We start from the raw sequence: 20,936 nt of genomic DNA, 5'->3' as shown, positions 1-20,936 counted from the left end.
CGCGGCCGAGCAGTTTATGGAAGAAATGGAGGCCTTGCACCAGCAACTCAAGATGAACTTGGAGCAGGCCAAGGAAGTTTACAAGAGACAGGCGGACAAGCACCGTCGGGAGGGGGAGGCCATACGGGTAGGAGACCGGGTGTGGTTGTCAACCCAAGGGTTACCCCTAAAGGGAGGGTGCAAGAAGTTGCAGCCGAGGCAGCTGGGGCCTTTTGAGGTAACACAGCAGGTGAACCCAGTGGCGTTCAAACTGAAGTTGCCGGACAGCATGAAGATACATCCGGTGTTCCATAGGTCCCTACTCACACCGTACAGGGAGGGGCGGGAATTTCCGGGGCGGGAGGGAGGAGTCACCACTCACCCGTGGGTAGAGGAGAGGGAACACCGCAACCAAGCCACGGAAATACTCGATTCAAGGTGGCGAGGTCGCCAGGTGGAGTACTTGGTAGCTTGGGAGGGAGAACCCAGGTCAGAAAACATGTGGGTCCCCGCTGAGTCAATTAATGACGGGTATCTGGTGGAAGAATTCCACAGTTTGTTCATGGATAAGCCCAAACCAATAGCGAGATTCTGGAAGGAAGAATTTGGAACCACAGACGAAGAAGGGGACTTTGTGGGTTTTCCTGCCTCCGAAGAGGAGGGAGGAGAGGTGTCAGAGGGGGACGAATCAGACTGGGAGGTCCACCCTGTGGGGAGAGATCGGAGCGGGTGGGAGGCTGGTTTTGAATCCTCAGAGGATGGTGACAGCTCCTTCACGGGATTCCCCGCATCGTCGGCCGAGGAAAGAGATGAGGTTGTATCAGAAATTCGCGCCGGGGGTGGAGGGGGTCCTGGGGAGGAGGTGGATGTCAGGGAACTGCCATCGGAGCCAGAGGGAGAGGGAGGGGTTCCGGAGAGCGTTCTGGGAGGGAGAGAAGCAGCACATCTTCTGGGGAGGGAAATCAGCGTAGCACCAGTGGAGAAGGAGGGCAGATGGGGGAATCGGCGAGGTGGCTCCATGACTCCTCACCGGGGACCAGCGGGGAGAGCATGGGTCCTCCGCTGCCCACACCCTCCCTGCGCAGAAGGCTTCCGAGCAAGGAGACTAGGCGTCAAAGAGCTTCTTTGCTGGAAGAAGTTCAAGAAACGCCCACTGACGGATTCTGCCAGCGATTGAGACAGCCACGGGTGAGTGGCTGTCCAGACAGAAAGGGTTCACTCAGGCAACTCAGCCAGGTGTGGCACCGATTTACGCATGAGCAACCCCTAGAACCATTACAGAAATCAGGAAAATGTCCTGTAAAATCCGGATGTATGGCAGCCAATGTTGGCAGTGCTGCTTTTGCCCATTTTCCATAAAAATAGCTTAAAACAGCATATATTTTTTTGCTAAAAAAGAAAAAGGAAAAAGCTTAAGAACTTTGGCCAAAAAACCCCAACTGTACTATTGTGGTATTATAAACTGGCCACCACTAATACGGATAACTGTTTATTGTTCCTAATTGAGGAACTGGTCTATTAATGGTCTATTAATGGTCACCAAATTGAACAATGCCAAGTATTTAAGAATCTTGGCATCCAGTTAGAAGCTATCAGAGCAGTGGCTATGAGAACAATTGGGGCAATTCTTAGATCTGGTTGTGCTAGCCCTGAAAATATTTCAAAGTAAAGTTATTACTCAGATCCTGTACGGTGGGGCTGTCTGAGGATGGCTATTTGAGGATGGGCTAAACTAGGCCCTCCAAAATACATTTCTGGGGAATTGTTAAGACTTCCACCTGGCACTCCTTCAGCTTTGGTCAGGGCAGAGGTAGATTCCCCCTCCATTTGATCTCCCATCCATACTGGTGAATCATAAAAGTGTCTCCTGGTAGGGTATTCCCCAAGTTATGTTTGGAGCAGGTATCAAACTGCAAAAGTTGGAACTTAAAATGTTGGAAGGTGCTTTATTCATATCCTACTCCAGTCAATCATTTTTCTGCTCTGAATTTGGAAAATTTAGAATTATTTAGAATTATTAATGTCTTATCTGGCAAGGACATTCTATATATTTTCCATGGTGGAAAATTCATATAATGTCCTTGCCAGACAGAACATTAATAATTCTAATTTTAAGAATTAATATAGACTTTACAAATTGGAGCACCAAATGGCTGCTTACCTTGCAAAGCTCACATTTCCAAAGCTTAGGCAAGCATTTGCAGCCCTTTGTTTCCAAACAATGCCCACATACCAAGAACTAACTTAGTTGGTCTTTAAGGTGCTACTGGAAGGAATTTTTTTATTTGTTCTTTGGTTCACTTTATTCTGAACCAAGCACCAAATTTCTGGGATCTGTTCTTACTCATCCAATGCCATTCCACAAAACATTTTCTACCTTCTGTTGGACACAGATTGTAGGGTAACCCACAAGGTCTCTCTTTTTATCGTAGCAGCAATGGAAACCTGGGCAGGAGTTGTGAAGGAGATGGCAGTCGACTGCTTGGAGGATGTGCTTATTTAAGCATAATATATTTTAATATTTAATGTTTTTTATCTGTATTGAATTTCAGTTTGTAAATTTCATACATGCTACATGCGATTTACATAGTATTTAGAAGATGTTTTCTGTATGATTCTAGGCAGTAATGTTACTTTATGCAATACTTTGACTTGGATTTTGCATTGTATTTATCTATCTTATTTATCTTATATGTGAATGGCCCAAGCATTAATAAATTGCCTTCCTACCACAAACTGAGAAAGAGCCTAGCAAGTAGGACATTGATAGGGTGATTAGCCTTCTAACCGAAGAGGCTCAAATATTATTCCTGGCTGTGGCCTGGGTTGGTCTGGTTTTGCATGCATCAAGGAATGTGCTCTTATGTGGACAAGCCTGCCCTATTAGAATGATGCTGTGTGTTTTTAGTTTATCTCTAGTTTTATTTTCTCCTCTGAATGTTTTGAATAGTTGTTATTAACTGTTTTTATCAATAATTTTATGGTTTATTCTTTTTGTAAACTGCTTTGAGGTGGTTGGTTGTTTCACAATCAAGCATTACGTAAATTTAATGAAATAAAATAAATTGTATAAGGACGTTTTAAGGGTAAAGCATGAATGACAAATTCTGTGGGTGGAATTCAGTGCTGCAATCCTCCAGCAATTCTTAGAATCACAGAATTGTGGAGTTGGAAGGGTCATCTAGTCCAACCCCCTGCAGTGCAGTAATCTCAACTAAAGCATCCATGGCAGACCCAACCGCTGCTTACAAACCTCCACCGAAGGAGAGCCCACCACCTCCTGAGGGAGTCTTTTCCACTGCCCAGTGCACTAGACTTCTGTTGATGCAGCCTAGAATAGCATTAGCCTTTTTGCTGCTGCATCACCTTGTAGACTGCTGTTAAGCTTGCGTCTGTTAAGACCCCCAGATCCTTTTCACATGTAGTGCTGGCCAGCCAGCTGTCCCCCAAGTTATATTTGTGCAACTGGTTCTTCCTGCCTATGTGCAGAACCTTACATTTGCCCCTGTTGAAATTCCTCCAACACAACCATTGCTGCTTGTCAGGCAGTACAACCCTCCCCCCTCCCCCCCTGTGCTGTTCTTGGGGTACTCCAGACCTATGAGGAGCATGGGGGAGATGGGAGGAAGCCCATTGCATAAGCAGAAACATTTGCACAAGGCTAAGTGGTGGGTCTGGTTATGTGAATCCTAGCCAATGTGTCTTGAAAAACACATGTTAGTGTGTTAGGAATGTATAATCATGCATTGCTATACAGAAAGCCACAAATAAGGTGCATAGAGTCAAATGCCAGTGATTTGCTTGACTAGAACTTTATTGATCAATTGGTATAGATATGTGGCAATCTACCAGGATGGCAAACACCAGGATGTCAAAGCCTCCTTCATTCTCTAGACCAGGGCTGTCCAGCTTCCAAGAGACTGCGATCTACTCCCACTATTAAAAAAAATGACAGTGATCTACCCATTGGTTTGACCAGAGTTCTTGAGCTTTTTTTTTTTTTTGGGGGGGGGGAGATGAGCCAAAGTTGTTGAGCTGCTTTTTGGGTGGGGCATCTCGATCCCACAATCGACCAGGATCGACCAGGACCAGGGACATCCCACGACCGACCTGTTGGAAAGGACTGCTCTAGACCATGCAGAAGTCCAATTGTACCATTGCTGCAAATATCTGAAATTGAACATGACTTAAAGTCAACATTCTTAATACAGCAACATTCACCATACAGAAGAAACTGAAGGACTGGACAGCTGTTGTTTCATTTCATGTCTGGGGCAGAAGTTCAAGGAAGGAATGGGAAACTTGTGGCCCTCCAGATAGTGCCCAGTACCTTATGACTTGGAGCTGCTTACCCATGGCTAATCAGTTCCTGTTGCTTGGCTCGGAGCCTGGAGATCCACGAGCCCCACTCCTCAGTTCTCTGGTGTCTATCAAGAAAAGTTCAGCAGGGTTAACTTCTTCACTATTACCATCCTCCTCACCTCCCAGTAATTCTGTTGCATCTCTCTCCCGGCCTTTGTCTCCCTTCCCTCGGGGGTCCCTACTTTCCCCGCAGCCTCCCAAGGCCACACACCCACATCTTTTTAATGGAAGGTGGAAATGGCCACAGCAGTTATACTTTATTGTGGGAACCTGTGCAAAATACATTGCAGGGGCCTGGCAGAACGTTTGTCACAGTATGGCATTGAATTCCACCCTCTGTCTGCTGGTACATGAGCTCTTCTAGACTGAGCAGCCCAAGAGCAGTTTCCTTGCATTGCGTTTGCATTTTAAAAAACCTCATCCACTTCTCTCCACATCACATTGGGACTTTCCCCCTCTCATGCTCACCACACAAGCTTGTTTTGAAAAATGCTCCCTACTTGCAATGTCCTCCAACACTTACCTTTCCCCCCAAAACGGACGTAACCATTTGAGTGAAAAGTTCACCAAACACTTCAGAGGTACTGCCAAACACACTGGCCAGATCTGTGAGGAATGCGCGTGCAGAAATTGCCCCTGGGTGCCATGGAAAAAATAATAATTAGTCTCTTCTGTGAATTGCTTCAAATGGCTTGATTCCCACACTGGAGAGCCCTGCTCCCTCCCCACCCCAGCAATTGCCCCTTCAACTCCAAAAGCTTGAGATGAGATGTGGTGGGATGGGGGGTTGTTTCAGAAATATTATTTTTTAAATCTTTCACTGTTTTCTTCCTTTGAGGTGCTGTCTCTGTCTCTAACGTTTCAGTCGTTGGCTCAGAGTCTGAGCTATAGAAGATTTCCCAGCCATTTGCAGGATTGCCTAGCACAAAAAGTGTCTGCTCACCTCTCCATGTATTACGCTGTTTTGTTTCTAGTTCATCTTACAGTGGACCTACTTTTTAGGATTTCCACACACATTAACATCAGTCACCAAGTTAGGCTCAGTGCCCTTCCCACCAGGGGTGTCAATCTGCTTACCAGGACCGGAGCTGGATCGGGACTCTCGGGCAGCATTGCTGGAATCTAGACGAGATGGGTGTAAATGTTCTTTTTAAAATAATAAGAAAAAGTTCACAGAAAGACAGCATTTCAGTGCATCTTTCTCCTAAAATACACGTTTGGACAAATATATACATTTTTACAAGAAATTTCCCCTAATGCAATGCATTTGACTATGTTGTTTTCACTAGTCTGTGCATTTTCATTTTCACTTTCCCAGAATTTTGGTTGGAGAATGGCATTGCAAAACCTGGAGACGTGCAAATCTTAGAATTATAGAGTTGGAAGGGACCATGAGGCTCCTCTAGTCCTACCTCCTGCAATGTGTGAATATTTTGCTCAATGGGGGGCTCAGGCCCATGAACCTGAGTAAGCCTTTTGTGATCCATCAACTGAGCTATCCCAGAAGTGTGAATGTTGAACGATAATTGAACTTCTGCTTGTATAAATTAGGAAGTTTCACATTAAAATGCAAACAAAATACAATTTCCCCCCATCTCTGGAAAAAAATCACCAGTGTTCAACTACCCATGATAAAATCCCTCAAGAGTTAGCTTGGAATTGACCCAGTGTCTATGAGCTATTTTAGCAAGCATTTGTAAAGAATTTGTGTGTGTGTTTTCTCTCCTGGGTTATAATATTAATGCATATATAGTGGTACCTCAGGTTACAGATGCTTCAGGTTACAGACTCCACTAACCCAGAAATAGTACCTCATGTTAAGAACTTTGCTTCAGGATGAGAACAGAAATTGTGCTCCGGCAGTGCAGCGCATAATACCTGAGCATTATGAGCTGGGCAGATTTGTGTTTCAAATCAGGTAATTAAAAACATTTGGCATGGTCACTAAACACAGAACTGTTTCTTTCATACTGGACACCTGTAGAGGTTTCTCACAGCAGGACAGAAAACACCCCAAATAAGAAACACTTCCTGGGTGGCCTCTCCCTACTTACCCACAGCAACAAAAGCCCAAGTGGAAGTTGCCAGCAGGAGAAGGATCCAAAGAGTCTTCATTGCAGAAACACAGACAGCAGCCTCAATGTTTCTTGACACTCAAGATGCTGTGATGAAGCCAGAATACTGATTGACACTGAGCAGAGTACCTACACTGCTGACTTTATGTAAGCGACAGAAACCAATCAAAGGAGCTAGCAGAGAAATATTACGAGTTTAGTTGAGATATTGCATCATAATGATGTTAATTATGGAGAAAACAGACAGTGTGTATAAATAAATACAGGATGCCCTGAGGATGAATGCCACCATTTACATAAACTGGAGTGGAGATGGGATTAGCCAGGACATGACAAATTGGCCATTATCCACAAATCTGGCTCCTGAAAGCCAAACATACCCTTCCAATTTGCTGATCCAAATCAAGATGCTTGGGGTGGTTGTTTTTTTTTGCTCCCAAGCTTTCTCAAGAGCCAGCTGGCTCATGCCAGGGTGCTGGATCCAAAAATGGGACATTCTGGGATTTAATCAGAAGCTAGGGGTAGCTTTTGTAATTTCGGGATGTCCCATTTAAATTGGGGTGGTTGAGCAGGGATTAGAAGCTTGTGACCCTCCATATGTTATTGGACTCCAAACTGCATCGGCTCCAGTTAGCATGACCCACCGTAATGCATCTAAAGGGCCACAGATTCCCTATTCCTATTGTTGAATATGCCTTGGCTCCAGTTATTCTACCAAGCAGAGCATCAGGATTACCAGGGCAGTTGATGGGTGGTACCTTGCACCCAATTCCAGATTGGAGAGAAGATTTTCTTTCTTTCTTTGGGGTAAATCTGCAAGTCTTTAAAGTCCCACAAGACTCAGTTGTTTTTGTTCTAGCAGCCTTTCATAGTTACCCTGCAGGAATTTGTCACTGCAAGGCTGTAACGGTCATATTAACTGCCTCTTGTATATGCTAAGGGAATGAGAGCAATGCCACACTCCTATTTGGATTTAAGATTAAAATTTACAGTTCCTGGATATAACAAAACAGTTCCTGGATATTTACCTGGAACTTAAATATATTTATGTTCCAGGTAAATACCTTGTTACCTCAGCAATGTTGGCATGAATGGAGAAGGAGATGCCAGCTGTGGCTTCAATGCCTCCTGGGCCCTGCAAATCTTGCACCCTGATTCAACCTCACAGGGCTGTTATGGGGATTAAAGGAGAAGGAGGAGAACCATGTATGCCACCCTGGGGTCCTTGGAGAAAAAAGAGGGCTATAAATGCAATTCATAATGATAATCATAATCTACCATATACTTTGGAAAGTGGTTTCTCTTTCCATTTCTTTCTTTGTTCTTTATACTTTCAGGTCCCTCTCGAGATACCACCACCAAACTTTGCACAAGGGTTCCTGAGGTGGGGGTGGTGCTCTTCATTGATGTTTAGACTCTGGCTGTCATTTTGAATCAATATGGAAGACCCAAATATGACTTTGGTGTGACTTTGCCTGCTTTTTGCCTGCTTTTTTAAAGTACAACAACTACTTTTTTTTGGATTATAAAAAATCCTGGGCAGCACCAGGCACCTCCTACTAGTAATAATAATCCCACTCCTCAGTCACATTCTGAGAATTAAGATAGGTACATTTTCAAATGGGGATGCGGGTGGCACTGTGGTCTAAACCATTGAGCCTCTTGGGCTTGCCATAATGAGAAGGTCTGCGGACAAATGCAGGCTCCCTCAGCCTGTAAAGCGAAATAATCACTGCAACCCCAGAGTCGTCTGCGACTGGACTTAACTGTCAGGGGTCCCTTACCTCTTTTTTTTTTTTTTACATTTTCAAACATCTATTTGCAGGTATTGGAGTTAGACATATTTTTCCTTTAAGTGAAATACGATATTTTCAAGGAGCCTGAATTCTCCACATAACATCAAACTCCACATTTGTGCCACGTTGTCTAGAAGCCATACATTTGCTTTCACACCCTTTGAGAAGCCTAAAGTGAGGTGCATCAGGAGAAGATACCACCGTCCATGCCTCAGTCAGGATTTGCCAGAGGCAGAAAGAAGAAAACCAAAATCCCTTTTCTGAGTAAACAGATTAGAAAGCCTTGGTACAGCAAATAATTTCCTTGCCTCTCCCTTTATTTAGAAGACCAATTAACATTGTGTCTATTCTCATGTGCCACAAGTGCTGTGTGCCATCTTAATTCTTCCATTTGCATATTTATCCAATTGTTATCTGTCCAATTTATCTGTCCAATTTTTTCATCACCAGGATCCTGATTTCCTCCACGATTCCACTCCCCACTACCCAACCATTTTCATTGGCGTTTCCTTCCTTCATAAGCCAGTGAGAGTGGATCAGACCAACATTCCTCGGCTTCTTTAGGCTGCCCTGAATTCCTGAAAACCTCCCAAGTCATTCATGACCATGAAGATGATATGGGGACTTCTGCTGGTTTGCGCTCTAGTGTCTGGAGGTATGTAATTCTCAATGGCCCAGTGTGTTTCCCTCCTCCTTGGGGCGAATTCCATAAACAAATGATGGAATTCATACCCCCCCCCCAAGTGATAGCTATGATGCACAAGCTAAGGTGGCTCCAATAATGGTTTCAGACAGTGATGGGGAACCTGTACTCCTCCAGATGTTTTTGGACAGCAATCCCCATCAGCCTCAGCTAGTATAGAGATGAATGACAGGAGCAATAGTGCAACATATATGAAGGGCCACATCCTTGGTTTAGGCAAATTCAATGAGGATACATCTGCTGACATCTATGAAGTTACCAATGATAAGAAAATAGAACTTCCATGAGCATAAGTAGTTTACAGCTGAGGACTGCACACTGGCCATAAACTACAGGAGAGGGTTAAGGCCTTTCTTGTTTGTTTATGGACTTCTTGGAAGCACTGGCTGGCCAAAGTTAGAAAAAGGATGTTGGACTAGATGGACCTTTGGTAAGATCCAGCAGAATTCTTCTTATTTCAGTGAGCTGTGTTCACATCAGCTAGGCATGCAAAGGTTTGAATGACACAGAGGAAAATGCTAGTTTCAACAAGTGAGCATTTAGCATTATTCAGGATAATAGTTGTGAGATCTTCTGTCCTCATTCTAGAGACATCACCTCCTCCCAGCACTGATTTGATTCCCAGCATTGGTAAGTGTTGAACATTTTAAGCATGTGCACTTGAGCCTTTTGAATAATTTGCCCAGTAGAATATTCCTTGGGACAATGTGACTGTAGTAACTGCGTTAAGAGGGCAGCAGAATGCCATGGCGGATCCAGATTCTAGGGCACTTGTATATCTAGATCATCACCATAGAGTCATCCAGGCAGAGTTATTCTTTATTTTCTGCGTAGGCAGTCATAGCAGACTCACTTTATAATCATCAGACTGCCTGCACAGTAGCCACTCTAAAGTGAGAGGGAAAACAAAAGAAGTCCCGATTCACATAAGAAAGGGTGGCGCATCTGCCAAGCCTGATTTATACATGAGGATACATCTGTTTGGAAAACTTGAGTAGGATCCCACATGGCCAGCTGCCTGTGGAATATGGGTCACTGCTACACAGTCCATGAGAAGCATCAGGATGCCATCATGTAGGCACTCAGGCTGCAGATACCTGGCATGGTGTTGGCTGATTTAAGCATGACGTTCACTGTCCATCTGAATAAAGGTGTGTGTGTGTGTTTACACACCTAGCATTGTATTTAAATCAGACAGTGCTAAAAAAAATCCCAGGCAGATGGTCTCCCAACCTACAACATCACCCCCACCCTAAATGCTTAATATATCTTCACAGACTACTCCTACAAGTGGGGAACATCAGAGGATCAGAAGGAGATTTTGCCTTTATGTTTTATTAATGCTAAGCTTGAAGACTTCTTCTTTGATGGCTTTCATTTTGGGTGAGACAGGGTTGACTAGTAAATTGTGGCTTTGCAAATTTATAAATTTATACAACCACCTGCCTGCCTGTGTGTGTGTGTGAGAGAGAGAGAGAGATGGAGAGAGAAATCCTGACAGGTTTGTAGTTCATGTTCTCTGAAAAAGAGATCTCATGCATTGATCTTAAAGACATTTGCCCAAGTCCAACTTGGTTAGTGCCCTCTTACTTAATGTGGTTTTCTGTGTTGCACCTTGACCTGTTATCATGAGGCTCATTCAGAGTTCTGTGTCTGAGAGGGGTTCTTTTTTGTCCCAGTGCTTTCCCCAGGAAAACCTGCGCATTACCACTGAATTGGAGCAAACAGCAATCTGGTTTTCCATTATTTGTTCTAATTCAGTGCTAAATGTGGGTTTTCCTGGGGAAAGCATTGGGATAAAAAACCCCAAACCACTTCAACACAGAGATTTAAAGCACAGATCAGTGACTGGAAAGTGCAGCTCATGGTGACTGTGATAGAACTAGTCCATCCACATAATATGTAATGAAAATCCTGCACGTGTAGAATTTTCCAGACAGATGGCACTCTCTAGTGTATTACACTGGCCATTTAATGGAGATTGGGAGGAAATTAAAGAATACTTTTTGCAGGAAAGATTCAAATATTGAATTGTGTATTGTTCTGTGTATTGGAGGAATTCTGTTTCATACTGCCATGTCCTCTTATCCACAGCAGCTTCCCCAGAAGTGAGCGCCACCAGTGACAGTGAGTTATTCTTGGTCCAGGAATTTCAGGAAGTATCTCAAAGTTGAAGTCAAAGTTTATTTGTTGTCGCAACCATCCTGGTTTTTCCCCCCTTCAATTTTTTTTATTAGTTTTCCACATTTATAACAAACTTATCAACAAACATAAAAAGAAACCAACCAACCAACCAACAAACAAACAAACAAACAAATACCCTAACTGTAATAGTTCCACTTTTGTTAACATTGTTAGGTGACTTCCTCAAATCCCCCCGGCTGAGTTTCCATATAAATCATTGTAGCAGTTTTCCTAAACTAATTTCACATAAAATTTCCTTAACCAATTTACATCTTTCTTTCTTTTCTTTTTAACTTTTAACATAGTATTCTAGAACATCACATATTTAAATCCTAGGCTTACCTGATACTCGCAAGTCATTCTATTTAAATTATCTTAACATATTTAGCTAAATAATCTTTTAATTTCTTCCATTCCTCTTGGTACTCCTCCTCCTTCTGGTTGCAGACTCTTCCGGTCAGGTCGGCTAGCTCCCAAAAGTCCATCATCTTCATCTACCATTCCGCCACTTTTCTTGTAGTTTCCAATTTTTGGCCAACAAAATTCTAGCGGCAGTTGTGGCATACAAAAATAATCTGACATCTTCCTTGGGCAATTCCAAACCTGTTATTCCAAGTATAAAGGCTTCTGGTTTCTTAATAAATGAATATTTTAACATTTTTTTCAATTCATTATGAATCTTTCCCCAGAAGTCTTTCACTTTGGGACACGTCCACCACATATGGTAAAAGGTACCTTCTTTTTCTTTACATTTCCAACATAGGTTGTCACTCTTGTGGTAAATCTTTGCTAGTTTTACAGGGGCTAAGTACCATCTATACATCATTTTCATAACATTTTCCTTTAACACCGTACATGCAGTGAACTTGACCCATTTCCTCCACAGCCTTTCCCAGTCTTCAGACATTATGTTATGTCCAACATGTCTTGCCCAATCTATCATCACAGATCTAACTTGTTCATCCTTCGTATGCCACTCCAACAATAAATTAGACAATTTTTAAAATTTAGAATCTAACAACTCCGCTTCCCATTTGTTTCTCCCCGATGCAAAACTATTTTTCTTATCTAATTTATACAATTCATTAATCTGGTGGTAGTGTAACCAATTTATTTTATCTTTGATTTGATCAAATGGTCTTAATTTAAATCCTTCTTTATCTTCCAATAATAAATCTGAATATATCAACCAATTAGTCTCCATATTTGACTTTTTCTGGGACTTTGCCTCCATTGGCAAAAGCCATCTGGGTGTTTTCCTTTCTAAGAGATCTTTGTATTTTATCCAAACATTATATAAGGGTTTTCTAATTACATGATTTTTGAAACCATTATGAGCCTTTATCTTGTCATACCATAGATAAGCATGCCATCCAAACACATCGTCAAATCCCTCCAAGTCTAAAACATCCGCATTATCTAGTTGTATCCATTCCTTAACCCAACAAAGGGCTGTGGCTTCAAAATATATCTTCAAATCTGGCAGGGAAAATCCCCCTCTTTCTTTTGAATCTGTTAATAATTTAATTCTGTGATTTTCCCCCTGCCAGATAAATCTAGATAAAGCTTTCTGCCATTCTTTAAACATTTCACATTATCAATGATTGGGAGGGCTTGAAACAGAAACAACATCTTTGGTAATACATTCATCTTAACCACAGATATCTGGCCCATTAATAACAATTTTAAATTCGACCAACTCTCAAGATCTCTCTAAATTTCATTCCATAGTTTCTCATATTTATCTTTATATAAATTCAAAATTTTCACCGACAAATTTACACCCAGGTATTTAACTTTTTTCACAAAAACCAAGCCCATTTTTTCTTGCAATAATTTCCTTTCCTCATTGTCCAAATTTTTCTCTAATACTTTGGTTTTGGTCTTATTTAACTTAAATCCTGCTACCTGTCCAAACTCCTGTATCAACTCCAGTGCTTTTACTGCACTGGAGTCTGGATCTTGAAGTGTTAACTCCAAATCGTCAGCAAAGGCTTTTAATTTATATTGTTTGGCTCCTACTGTTATACCCTTAACTTGTTCAAACTTCCTTATCATACTTAACAAAACCTCCAGGACCGAAATAAAAAGCAGAGGGGAAAGTGGGCACCCTTGCCTGGTACCCTTCTCAATTGTAATTTCCTCTGATACCACATTGTTTATTTTAATTTTGGCTTTTTGTTCATGATAAATCACATTAATACCATTTAAAAACTCCTGTCCAACCCCAATACTATCTGAATTTTGTATCATAAAACTTCAAGACACATTGTCAAAGGCCTTCTCCACATCAATAAACATTAACATTGCTTTACAATTTTTTCTTGCTTCCAACTTTTCTAAAATGTCAACTATAGTCCTAATATTATCTTTCATATGTCTTCCAGGCAGAAATCCTGCCTGGTCCTTATGAATATAGTATGACAAAACCTTTTTCAACCTATTGGCGAGAAAATTATCAAAAAAATTATAATCCATGTTAAGTAGTGAGATTGGTCTATAGTTTTTAACATTGGATCTATCTTGATCTTGTTTTGGAATCAGGGTTATATAAGCTTCTCCTATTTTCTCCTATTATCTTGTTGCAAACTTCTACCAATGGCTGATTAAGCCAGTCTTTCATAGTCTTATAGTATTTTGCTGACAGTCCATCTGGTCCCGGAGCTTTGCCAAATTGCATTGAATTTTTTGCATTTTCAACCTCCTGTCGTGTAATTAATCCATTTAGTAGGATCCTTTTACCTTTGGGAATCTTCTGCAAACCATTAGTTTTGATAAAATGCTCAATTTTAAACTTATCTTCTTTACTATTTTTATACAGTTGTTTATAGTACTTCTGAAAACATCTTCTTATCTCCACAGGGTTCTCTACAGACTTTCCTTCTGATACAATTTTTGTAATAGCACTTTGTTTTTGCCTCTTTTTTAGCTGCCAAGCTAAGAGTTTCCCACATTTATTCGCAGATTCAAAATTCCTTTGTCTCATCATTCTTAATTTCCATTCTATTTCTTGATTTATAATCTGTGAATACTGAGTCTGTAAAGCTTTAATTTCCTTTTGTATCTGCAGATTCTTTGGATTATTTCTAAGGTTCTTCTCTTTATCTTTTAATTGGTCCAAAATTTTATCTTTCTTTTCATTCTGTATCTTTCTCTTAATTGAATTTTGTTGGATGAAGAATCCTCTCATTACTGCTTTACTTGTGTCCCAAATGACTCCTGCTTGCATTCCACAGTTCATGTTAATCTCAAAATAGTATTTTAGAGTCTTTTGGGCCTTGTTAATTATTTGCTCATTCCTCAACAAATCATCATTCATTCTCCATCTGAAAGATCCCTGTGTAGATAATTTCACTTTCATAAATACTGCATTGTGATCTGAGCAAGTTTTAGGGCAAAAAAATGTGAAGTCTTTTTCAGTTACCGTATTTTTTGCTCTATAAGACTCACTTTTTCCCTCCTAAAAAGTAAGGGGAAATGTGTGTGCGTCTTATGGAGTGAATGCAGGATGTGCAGCTATCCCAGAAGCCAGAACAGCAAGCCAGAACAGCAGTTTTCCTCCTCCAAAAACTAGGTGCGTCTTGTGGTCTGGTGTGTCTTATAGAGTGAAAAATACGGTAGAATTCTGACTCTCCATATGTCTGACAGATCAAATTTGTCAGTATATATATATATATATATATATATATATATGCTTTCGTAGATTTTCACGGGTACAGGAATGCAGGTTTTGGTGTCTTCGGGTGTATTCCCGTGTAAGAGTTGGGGTGTCTGGGCGACGTTTCGACGAGGTCTCACTCGTCATCTTCAGGCTGGTGCTTTCGGCTTCTTGTTACTGGAACAGAGCAGGATCTTAGTGTTTGAGTTCCTATAAATACTGTTGAGGGGGTGTGGTGTATAGCCTCCAACGTTCTGGGCAGAGAGGAAGTTCCTAGATTAGTGTGCCTTTTCTTCTTTTGTTCCTTAATTACTTGAGGGATATCTTGAGTGATTTCATGAGTGATATTCTGAATACCACTTAGGTGGGTCATTAAGTGTGGATTAGTTGCTAAAGCTTTCGTGTCTCAAGAGGTCAAGACACGAAAGCTTTAGCAACTAATCCACACTTAATGACCCACCTAAGTGGTATTCAGAATATCACTCATGAAATCACTCAAGATATCCCTCAAGTAATTAAGGAACAAAAGAAGAAAAGGCACACTAATCTAGGAACTTCCTCTCTGCCCAGAACGTTGGAGGCTATACACCACACCCCCTCAACAGTATTTATAGGAACTCAAACACTAAGATCCTGCTCTGTTCCAGTAACAAGAAGCCGAAAGCACCAGCCTGAAGATGACGAGTGAGACCTCGTCGAAACGTCGCCCAGACACCCCAACTCTTACACGGGAATACACCCGAAGACACCAAAACCTGCATATATATATATATATATATATATATATATATATATATATATATATATATATATGTATATGTATATATATATATATATATATATATATATATATATATATATATAAAAAATAATCTTAGGTAATCTGCCGGCATTCAGTATTTTTTGTCTCTGTCTCCTATCCATTAAAGAAAATGCAACTCCATTCAAATCTCCCATTGGAATTAATTTGTAATCCAAATGATCCATAAGCCTTGTTTCCAAATTCTTAAAGAATTCTGCCTTGCCATCATTAGGTGCATAAATTCCCAATAACAAGTATTTCCCCCCTTGTGCTGTAATTTCTACTGCTATGTATCTTCCCTCCTCATCTTTGAAAATCAATTTTGGATTCCATTTTTCTTTGACACTGGCCATTTAATGGAGGTTGGGAGGAAATTAAAGAATACTTTTTGCAGGAAAGATTCAAATATTGAACTGTGTATTATTCTGTGTATTGGAGGAATTCTGTTTCATACTGCCATGTCCTCTTATCCACAGCAGCTTCTGCAGAAGTGAGCACCACCAGTGACAGTGAGTTATTCTTGGTCCAGCAATTTCAGGAAGTATCTCAAAGTCGAAGTCAAAGTTTATTTGTTGTTGCAACCATCCTAGTTATTTTAACCAAAAAGGGAATATAAGTAGTCTATGGATATTGTGCAGAATATGCATAGATACACTGTTAAATACGGTGGTAACCAATTTTTACACCTATACTTTGAAATGCAGACCTACACAAATAAATTTCTATATTACATCGTTGATCAGATTTTACAGTTTGCTATATTGTCTTTGATGCACATTCTTAGTTTTTGGGATGCAACCACGAATCTCGCCATGTTGTCTGTCTCAAACTTATCAGAGCCAGACAGCAAATATGTGACCTTCACTTGATAGTCCACATCAGGCATCTTACACAATAGTTCACAAATGTACTTAGGTTTCAGCTCAGAGTACATAGGACAGTAGAGTACATAACAGTATAGGTCTTCTGTTGCTTGAGTGCCACGTAGAGAAAGCCTCTTTTCTGCTAGAATTTTCCTGCAGCAACCATCTAAATACTCTGAGGGCATTGTCTGAAAACTCAGAGCCACAAATGCCTTCCTAAGTGAACAGATTGGTAAATCATATAGATAGTTCTCAAAACGATGTTATACATTAATTAAATACAATTGTGGAGAGAACATTGATTCCTGGATTGCCTAATATCTTGTGTGTAAAAAAATTTTCAGTTTTTCCTTTACAGTTCCAGAAGTCCAAAACATTCAAAAACCAAAGTGCGGCTTCCAAAAATCGCTCGCAAACTGGAACAGTCACTTCTGGGTTTGTGACATTCGGGAGACAAAACATTTGACTCACAAGGAGTTCAACTTCCAATGCACGACTGTATATGCTTACAAATGTGCTCTAAGTAACAGTTCTTAAGAGCCTGAGGAATTACAGTTGTAGCTTGGTTTTCAAATGCCTTTTTGAGTCAAATGTTTTGGCTCCCAAACATAGAAAACCTGGAAGTGACTGTTCTGATTTGCGAACTATTTTTGGAAGCTGAACATCCAACAGGGCTTCTGCGGCTTCTGATTGGCTGCAGCAGCACTTTGGTTTTTGAACGTTTTGGAAGTCAAATGGCGGTGCTTTCTAGCATACTGCATAACACCTGCCATTCTAAAAGCTTAGCTGCAAACTCAGCTGTGGGTGTAAAATAATTGTGTGTTTCTTTTATTGGAAGTCGGGGGGAAACGGAATAGTATTCTTCAGAACTGAAGAATTCTTGCAGGAATGGTTGAAGTTTTGCCCTCTGTGTCTGGATATTAGAGGAATTCTGTTTCATGTTGCCATGCCTTCTTATTTACAGCGACTTCTGCAGAAGCGAGCACCACCAGTGACGGTGAGTTCTTCTTGGTCCAGCAATTTAAGCAAGTATCTGAATCATAGCACACAACTTATCCACAGCAACATGGTGATAGGAGAATGATTTGCTTTCCCTATCCCAGATAACAACTCTCCCTCCACTTCTGGTACAACTTCCCCTCCTCCTACAACTAATGTGTATCATAAGCCTGTGGAGCGATTTACTTTTATGACAGCGATGGGGAACCAGTGGCCCTCCAGATGTTGGTGGACTCCAACTCCCAGCAGTCGCAGCTAGCATGGCTACTGCTCAGGATGATGGATGTTGTCCACCATTCCTACTTTATTAGTGCTGTGTTCATGGATCTGTACGGCTGGCTATGGTATTTGTATTCTGGAAATATGTTATCATGGGGATCCATTTTGACTTTTTGATTTTATAATAGCACACCATCTCCCCAAAGCAAGTTGCTAGTTCATGCTTTGTGAATTGTTCTTAGGCTGCAATGCTATGAATCTAACCTGGAATAACTCCCTTTGAGTATAGTAAAGTTAATTCTGAATATCTGTGCTATGAGCATGTGCCGCACAAGTTACCCCAATCCTACATGGGGAAAGTATGTTCTCTTTGTGCATGGCAGGTTACACAAGATGAGAATATTGCACCATGGTGACGTTGCTCATTGAGGTCCACCAGCAATAGCAGTGAAAAGAGGATTTGCATAATGAACTTTGATATTTCCCATCATCTGCTTGGGGAGGGTAGGACTCGGTCTCCTTTCCAATCAACTGGCTACAGCTACCATCTGCTTGGTACCCACTGTTATAAATATGCTTTCGTGACTTGGTGTGATGGTTGGCCATGTATCTGACAGGCAAGATTCCGTTCTGATCACACTTTGGTGCTTTGAAAAATGGGTCACTGCATGATTCATGTTGCCTTGGGTCCAAAGCAGAACATTGCTTCAGAAATCCAGTGCTTCATATGACTCCACAGCGAATAACACAAAGCAATGAACAAATGGGCTAGAACTTTTTTTTTTTACAGAATTGGAAGACCAGCCCACAGAGGCAATGCTCATATATAAAGTGAACATATAACATTGTGCCAATAGTAGTGCAACATTTGGCTTAGTGCTAGTAACATTTGATCTGTCGTCTGGGGAGCTGACACACGCACACACACAGGTACAAAGGAAGGAATGCCTCCAGTATCAGAGGCAGCCTGCCTCAGAATGCCACTTGCTGGGAATGACAAGGGGCAAGAAGGCTTGTGTGCTGCTTGCAAGCTGCCCAGGAGTGTCTGGTTGGTCACTAGGAGAACAGGATCTAGCAGGCTCTTCTTACCTTCTTAAGAAAGAAAAACCAGAGAAGGTGTGGCTCACGAGCTCTCATTTTCCTCCCAATCCAGAGACCACCCATGGCCGTCGAAAAGGTTTTCTTCCATCCTTGTTTGACATCTTAGCAAAAGGTTTGGAATCAGTTGGTGCTATGAAGAACAAGTGGACTTTGTCATTTTGGGGAAAGTAAGAAAATGGTGAGTTTAAGAAGAGAGTAAAGAGAAAATGAAAAGAGATGGGTCTTGGAGAGAGGTGATGCAGGGCAGGGGATCTAAAGTAGATAGAGTTGCCAGGGCATAAATACTCAAAGGGGAGAGTCCTGAAAGTGTTGGGGTTAATGGCAACTGGCGACATTTAATGCATTGCATGCCTTGTCTCAGCCCATCTCTACTTGCCTTCAGTTTATGAAGTCAGTCTACAATGCACTGCTGTAGGTTTGACAGGGCTGTGTTTACAGTGAGCAGTTTTGTGCATGTGGTACCACTGTTTTAAAGGAAGAACAGGCAGTGGCACAGGGTGTTAACCATGGAATGCTAACAAAAGCTCCACTTTCCGTTTTAACACAGATAGAGGCTAGTTACATTCAGTAAGTATCAGGCGAATCCATTATTTCCTTTTCATTCATAGCTAGCTCTGCTAATCAATGCAGATCAGTGGTGTGGCCTTTTCACCATCAGAAACGAGGAAGTATGAACTATCCCATTTCAAATAAGCATAACAGTGTAAGGTGATTCCTGTATTTCTTCCCAATAGACATAAAATGGCTGGATGATGTCAATTCTACATTTCATTCTATCCATGCCCTGAATGGTAGGGAATTAAAGTCAGACTTTACATGTTCACTTCAAAGGAGAGAGCATTGAAAATTTATGATGTTTTTGGAAGAGGGAAATAAAACAAATTTGGACATAGAAACAGTGGCATAGCATGGGGTGTGTGTGTGTGCCAGAACAATGGCCCTGGGCACATTTTTAAAGGCGGTGCAGTGCTGTGCATTTGGCTTCTCATGCTTTCCTGCCAGCCCTGTGCTGCTCACATAGTGGTACAGGGTTGGCAGGGTGGCCTGAGAAGGGCGCTTTGAGAGACTGGGATCAAAGGGCACATGGCCGTTGTGTCCTCCTCACCTCGCCTGTGGGCATCAGGGGGATTCGCCCACCAAGGGCTGCATTGACTGGCCAGGCTCCCTGCGTAGATGGGCAGGAAGTGGTGTGTGGCCCCGCTTGGCTCCGGGGAGGGGTGGTTGCAGCAGTGGTGAGGGCTGGGCTGGCACTGCAGGTTCCATTCACTATCAGCACTCTGTCCCCCTGCTGTGTGCACACGTGTGCAGGCCCCCAGGCACCAGCAAACCACTACACCACTGCACAGAGAACTCCCAGACTGGTTGTTTGTTGAGCATCCACCCTGATTTGTTCACACAATATTTGCATCCTGGGCTTGTTATGCCATGCAGTTCTCTATCATTTTTCTTACTGCAAAAAGTCTGATAAGAAAAGTGAGAATGCTTGGAGGTAACAACCACTAGATGGTGATGTTGTACAATCTCATAAGAATTTTGCACATACAAATCAAGAACAGACACTCACTAAACAGCCTTCTGGAAGCACCCATCACCTGCCAGTCAGAGGACGCAGCCATTACTTACAGACTAATTCTAAGCAAATTTACTTGGAAGTAAATCTCTGTAACCAAACCTCAATAGCTGCTTTTTCTAAGGAGGAGGTGGCTTGGAGCAGAGACCTGTGGGGTGCCCATAATGTGCTTAAGCCATTCCTTCCTTGCACATCGCTCTTCTAGTGCACCTCTTCCATAATTGGGCTTTCATAGGCATTACCCGACGCTAGTTTAGAAGCAAACTTCTGGGATTCTTTTTTTTTAAAATATACATTTTTATTGAATTTTCACAAATTTTTAAAACCAACACCAAAACACAGACAAACACAACACAATACAACACAAACAAGTATTATTTTCTTAACATCTTTCCCTGACTTCCCCTCACCTCCCCTTCTTGTATCCCGATTCCAATAGTTAGCTCAGCAAGTTCTTGTCCCCAACTTTTACCTTGTTAATATTATACTTAATTCATCTTAATTAACCAATTTTAACTTATAAACCTCAATTTAAACAACAATACTCATCATTTACACCCTTTTCTAAGGTCAACCCAAGTTCCCTTCCACAAATTTCCCAATTTTTATATTAATTACAAAACAA

At 41.5% G+C, this 20,936-nt stretch overlaps 1 protein-coding gene and 1 long non-coding RNA gene across 10 annotated transcripts in view; one reads left to right on the top strand and one right to left on the bottom strand.

The window, feature by feature from the left end:
* Positions 1–3,999: 3,999 nt before the first annotated feature.
* Positions 4,000–6,622, bottom strand: LOC309524516. The gene is made up of 5 exons (XR_014215951.1): positions 6,396–6,622; positions 5,419–5,463; positions 4,865–4,977; positions 4,332–4,406; positions 4,000–4,149 (listed from the first exon to the last, which is right to left on the bottom strand). It is a non-coding gene; the product is annotated as an uncharacterized lncRNA (long non-coding RNA).
* A 2,138-nt stretch (positions 6,623–8,760) lies between these two features.
* Positions 8,761–20,936, top strand: part of LOC309524510 (uncharacterized protein) — an 83,225-nt gene continuing 71,049 nt past the window's right edge. Inside the window, exons 1-7 of one of the 9 annotated variants that reach the window (XM_082209087.1) lie at positions 8,761–8,867; positions 9,504–9,545; positions 10,193–10,298; positions 11,013–11,042; positions 16,039–16,068; positions 17,387–17,419; positions 18,794–18,919. In XM_082209087.1, the coding sequence (XP_082065213.1) occupies positions 10,256–10,298; positions 11,013–11,042; positions 16,039–16,068; positions 17,387–17,419; positions 18,794–18,912 (255 nt within the window). In that variant the 5' untranslated portion in view covers positions 8,761–8,867; positions 9,504–9,545; positions 10,193–10,255 and the 3' untranslated portion in view covers positions 18,913–18,919. Of the gene's footprint in view, positions 8,868–9,503; positions 9,546–10,192; positions 10,299–11,009; positions 11,043–16,035; positions 16,069–17,386; positions 17,420–18,793; positions 18,920–20,936 lie in introns of all 9 variants that reach the window. The other 8 variants (XM_082209085.1, XM_082209086.1, XM_082209084.1 and 5 more) reach the window with 8 other exon arrangements.

The sequence above is a fragment of the Podarcis vaucheri genome (assembly GCF_965113315.1).
Source record: "Podarcis vaucheri genome assembly, chromosome: 2".
Lineage (NCBI taxonomy): Eukaryota > Metazoa > Chordata > Lepidosauria > Squamata > Lacertidae > Podarcis > Podarcis vaucheri.
The sequence above is the reverse complement of the archived record's forward strand: the minus strand, read 5'-3'. Positions and strand labels throughout refer to the sequence as shown.